The sequence below is a fragment of the Athene cunicularia genome (genome assembly GCF_003259725.1).
Source record: "Athene cunicularia isolate RWA chromosome 27 unlocalized genomic scaffold, athCun1 chr27_part1, whole genome shotgun sequence".
Classification (NCBI taxonomy): domain Eukaryota; kingdom Metazoa; phylum Chordata; class Aves; order Strigiformes; family Strigidae; genus Athene; species Athene cunicularia.
The window spans coordinates 5,465,213-5,470,549 of NW_020799138.1; the positions used below are offsets into that span (position 1 = coordinate 5,465,213).

The window sequence follows — 5,337 nt, forward strand, 5'->3', positions numbered from 1 at the left end:
CTGGCCAGGAGCTCTGTCCTCAGTCCAGCAGGAGCTTCTGGGTTCCTGGGGTCCTTGTGCGGGCTGTCACCAGTGGCTTTAGCATGGGGGGCACCTTCTGCCACAGTAGCGGCTGGTAATGCAGGAGAGGTCAAAGCCCCCAGAGTTGATGGGCACTCCGTCACAGCTGAGGATGCTGCCAACGGCAGCGGAGGTTGAGGAGCCCACCACGGTGTTCTGTGGGAAGGAGCTGAGGATGGGGCCGGGCAGGGTCACCACCACGGGGGAGGGCTGGATGACGATGGTGGAGTTCTGGCACTGCCTGACACAGGGCTCATTGCAGCTGTTGGCCAGCGGGGTCGGGCCGCAGGGCTGGCAGCAGGGCTCGCAGGGCTGGCACTGGTCACAGCAGGACATGTTTTGGGATGTCAGTTACACCTGGGAGAGAGGTCAGGGAGGAAGAAGACACGGGGATGCCTGATGATCAATTTGTCGCTGCAGTATGAGGCTGTGCAGAGATGTATTAGGGCTTCCTGATCTCATCCTGTTAGAGTCCAAAAAGAGCCACCAGCTGCTCTGTGGCTACTCTCTACCCCCGAGTACAGAAGCCACCTCAGTACCGTTCCAGAATCCCTCCAAGCTTAACTCTCCCCACTCCCCTCTCCATGACAAGCAGCCCTAAGATCTGGTATAGAACCAAGCCGGTCTCAGCTCACAGGTTCACTGAAGTGAGACCTCCTTTGTGAGAAAGCAGAGAAGGAGAAGGGACCTCAGACCTTGAGAAGGTTCTCAAGGAGAAGGAGGCAAGAGAAGTGGATGAGAGAGCGAGGAGCTCTGCTGTCTTTTATGCTGAACCGCCCCAGGCTGACAGAGGCATCCCTTGTAGAGGTGGTTATTATCTGACAAGCTCATCCTGAATGCAAAACATCCCACCTAATGCTATGGGCTGTGCTTCAGCTTCCGGAACCATTTTCTTTTAATTTCCTGCTTGATGCCAGGTTCATTTTGTATGACAGGATGAGAGGCCCAAGCATTTCCGGAGCAAGACACGTCAGCCTGAGCAGAGGACTCACCTCACATGCTGGAAGAATCCAGTATAGGAGACTCAAGGTAGACCAAACAGCTGGCTTAGACAACACACACAGACACACAAACACATGAACATGCACACACACACACACATAAATATAAATTCTAGTAATTCAGAGTTAGTTGAGAAGACTCAAGGTGCCAGAAGAGAGACATATACACTGTGCACACAGGGGTTGGACTGCAGAGAGTCATCTTTTCCAAGCTCTGTTTCCAAGAGCACTGTGTAGCTCAGAGAAGACCGATCTGTGCTTGGTGAGAGCAGGAGATGCAGGTGATGAGAGTAAGGTGCCCAGCTTGATCCCATTCACCCCATAAAAGCTGCTTCCCTGCTCTCTCTCTGTCCCTGAGTACCGTGGACATGGATGTGGGCTTTAGGCATGGGATGGAGGTGCTTGTAGGCACTGGCAGGACAGACTGTGGGTTCACTCCTGATCACATGATGAAGCAAGCCATGGAGATGTGACCAGGCAGGTCGGCCCTGCTGTGAGTTTATGTTAGCTGGGGAGTTCAGAGGCCACCATGTGTCAAGTGCAGGATCAGTGTCTCCAGAACGAGGAATCGTTCCATTTGCTGTGCATATCTACATTGGGGAGGGATAATTCCCATGTGGGAGCTGATGTCTCTTCAGTGACTGTGGGAAAAGTCTGTTAGAGCGGGTCCAGGGAAGGCCATGAAAGTGATGAGAGGGATGGAACACCTCTCCTCTGAGGAAAGGCTGAGTGTGGTGTGGTTGTTCAGCCTGGAGAGGAGACAGCTCTGGGGAAACATTGCAGCCTTTCAGTTCTTAAAGGGAAGCTTATAAATGAGACAGGGAAAGGAGATTTAGGAGTGTCAGAAATGACAAAGGGGCAATGGCTTTAAACTGAGAGGAGGTAGATTTAAACTGGTCTTAAGGAAGAGAATTTTTTCTCATGAGCATTTTGAGACACTGGAGCAGTTTGACCTGAGAAGTTGAGGAAGTCCCATAATCGGAAGTGTTCAAGGTCAGGTTCGATGGGGCACTGAGCAACCTGATCTAGTGGGAGGTGTCCCTACCCATGGCAGAACTCTTGGACTAGAAGGTCTTTCAAGCTCCCTTCCAAAACAAACACTTCTATGATTCTGTGAGTCTATGAATTTTGCTGGTGAGACTCTACAGGCAGAAAGAGCCTCCACACAAGGATGTGCTGGAATCTGAGTTGGTCCCACGGGGCTGGAAGGACATATCCCCTGAGGGGACCTTGTTCCATCTGACTCAACCCCCCCCCCAATTACCTTCATTTTCTAAGAGTGAGATGCAAATCGACAGAGAAGTCAGAAGAGACTCCCTCTCCCTCATGTGGAAGAGCTCATTTGGGCCGCGGGCATGGCAGCAGGAGGCTGTGGAAGCACTGCACAGTTTTGGCTTCTGTACCAGGACGACCTTTGAGGAACAGTGAAGAGACTGGTCAGGGGTGGAATGTGCCTGGCAAGGGGAGGCAAGAGTGTCTTTCCAAATCCCTGCAGAACTGGGAAGGAGGAGTTTAAAGTAGGTATGGAGGGGGAGGTCACCACAGACTGAAGAGCAGGGATGTCACAAGGGTAGAAGAGGTATGCACGGGGGAGCAGCATGCCAGAGGAGGCTCTCACACTTCCCCTGTGGCGCAGGTGGTGGTGTACTTAGGTGGCTGCTACACATCTCCTGCTCAGGAAGAGGAGGCAGATGACACCTTTGACAGGCAGTTGGGAAAGCCTCGTAATCACAGTCCAAAGCCCAGGTACATGTGGGTGATTTGACCACCTCAGGATCTACTGCAGGAGGAAAATGGCTGGGCACAAGCAAAGCAGAACATGTCTAGTGTGTATCAAAGACAAATATTTGATACAGAAAATCCATGAAAAGGTAATGAGAGACTCCCTTAGACCTTCTGCTCACAAATGAGGAAGAACTGTTGAATGATGTAAAGTCCAAGGGCAGCCTTGCCCTCACTGTCCAGGAGACTGTGGAGCTCAGGATGCTCAGAGGACTGACAGGACAAACAGGAGGATGAGTGCCCCTGACTGGAGAAGAGCACGGCTTAGTCTCACCAGGGACTTTCCTGCTTGGCAGGATGCCATGGGAAACTGCCCTGGAGCACAGAGGGTCCCGGGAGAGGGGGTTAACCTTCAAGACAGCCTCCTCAGAGCACAGGGATGGTCTCTGCAATGTGCAGAACGGCGAGTCAGGAAAAGCCAAAGCACAGCTCGAGTGGAAACTGGTAATGGAGGTGAAGGGACACAAGAAAGTAATCTCTGAGCCGATTGGCAGCAAAAGGAAGGCTGAGTAGATGAGGGCTCACTGCTCGGTGAGGAAGTAGAGAAAATGACAAGGAAAAAGTTGATATACTCGATGCCTGTTTCTCCTCTGTTTTTATTGATACGGCTTCTCCTTAGGCCCACCACATCCCTGAACCTTCCCACAGACTCTGGGAATGAAGCAGCACCCACAGTAGAAGAAGAAACAACTAAGGAGCTCTTACTCTCATCTGGCCATAAACAAGTTCATGGGATCACTTGGGAGGCATCCAGAGGTCTTCAAGACCTGGCTGGACAGTCTCTACTCAGTAGTAAAAAAGAAAGTGGAGCAAATGCTGTCAGAAGCTGTTCCTAAACACATGGAAGTTTCACGAAGCTTCATGGAAGCAAGTCACATGTGTTGACTGAGGGTAAATCACGCCTGACCAACCCCATTCCTTCCTGTGAGGAGGTGACTGGCTCTGTGGGGAAGGGGAGGGGCACTGGCTCAGCTCTACCTGGATTTTAGCAAGACCACTGACATACGCTCATGCGTGCACACACATGCACACCTATACCCGCACCGAGGTACGCACACACACAGGCATGCACACACAGAGACATGTGTCATGTCTGAGCACTTATAAAGAGGTGTGTGCACACAGGTTTCCAAAGGAGCCCACGAGCAGGCACAGGCACAGCCACCCCCCAAACCAACATGTACACACAGATATTCAACACACATGCTGACATATTTGCATCCTCCTGCACCCATGGCTGTGCAGATACACTTGCACATTCACACACAGTGCTGTGCACACATAAAAGCACATACCTACACACCCCTGTGCCCACACACTTACATCTCTGCACACCATTGTCACACCCGTCCATGCTCAGCTGCATGAGGGCACGTGCATGTGATAAAACACATACGCCCTCATCATCAGATCTGCACAAACACACATGCTGCCAATATTTGTGCACACTCCTGCTTGCCTGTGCATTACCCTGGCACACACAGGCACACGTATGTGCAAATGGACACGTGAGCACTGCCAGAAGAACATGTATGTGAGCATGAACATGCACACACTGCTCTGACAACCAGGAAGTTCAATGCCAGTTCTCAGCCTCTTGCGAAGACAAGTCCTAGGCAAGTCCTTCAGGCCCTAGAGTTAAGGCAGTGAATCAGTTCCTGACCATTGCCATCAGCTTCCATGAGATCAGGGTTTGACTGGGCTTTATTCAGGTGTTTTCTCACTAGAAAAGTGAGAGATGTAGCTCCCATGGCCTTTCCAGGCATTGAGCCTTTCTGTGTCCAGGGTCTGTGTGTCAGGGATATAGGTAATAACTAGAGCACATCCATATTGCTGCAGCCACAAAGAATCCCCACATCACAAGTGAGAAAATTCTTACAGCCTTAGATGCTCTCAGCTGTGCTTAGTGACTTCTTGAAGGGAGATGCAAGAGTGGGGGACTGGCCCCTGTTGTGGAAAGGAAATGGTGCCTTAGTGGTGTATTCACACAGCAGCAGAGAGTGGTGTCCCTGGGACAAGCCAGACTCCCCACAGACTGCAGACACTGAGGCTGGGGCACCAGAAATGAGAGTGTCTGTTTCCAGTAAAAGAGGCACTCAGCCTCTTCCAAACATTCCTTAAAATGTCATTAATTAGCGCTAAAGCTACAAAGGAGGAGAGGACAGTAAAGGAACCTTACATGCCTTCGCATGCTGGGAATCCTGAGTTGCTCTACATCAGCTGCTCTCCCAGAACGAGAGAATCACAGAACAGTTGAGGTCGGAAGGGACCTCTGGGTGTCATCTGGTCCAAGGGCCCTGATCAAACACGGCCACCTAGAGCCAGTTGCCCAGAACCGTGTCCAGGTGGTTTTGGAGGAGGGAAGATCAGTGACCTCCCTGGGCAACCCACAGCAGTTCTCAGTCACTCCCACAGCACAGTACAATGTGATGGCCCCTTGCCAGGGCACAGGGCACTGTCCACGTCCCATCCACACACGGATTACCCCACTCGG

The 5,337-nt window shown here is 51.6% G+C and overlaps 1 protein-coding gene across 1 annotated transcript; it reads right to left on the reverse strand.

Moving 5' to 3' along the window:
• Positions 1–54: 54 nt before the first annotated feature.
• On the reverse strand, positions 55–400 carry LOC113489187 (feather keratin Cos1-1/Cos1-3/Cos2-1-like). Its single transcript, XM_026864731.1, has one exon. It carries the CDS (start codon positions 394–396, stop codon positions 79–81), a length of 318 nt encoding a protein of 105 aa, XP_026720532.1. The 5' UTR covers positions 397–400; the 3' UTR covers positions 55–78.
• Between the last annotated feature and the right edge of the window lie 4,937 nt (positions 401–5,337).

What these genes read in the sequence shown, in the direction of transcription:
- LOC113489187 (XM_026864731.1), bottom strand. Translation starts at nt 396, where the DNA reads ATGTCCTGCTGTGACCAGTGCCAGCCCTGCGAGCCCTGCTGCCAGCCC.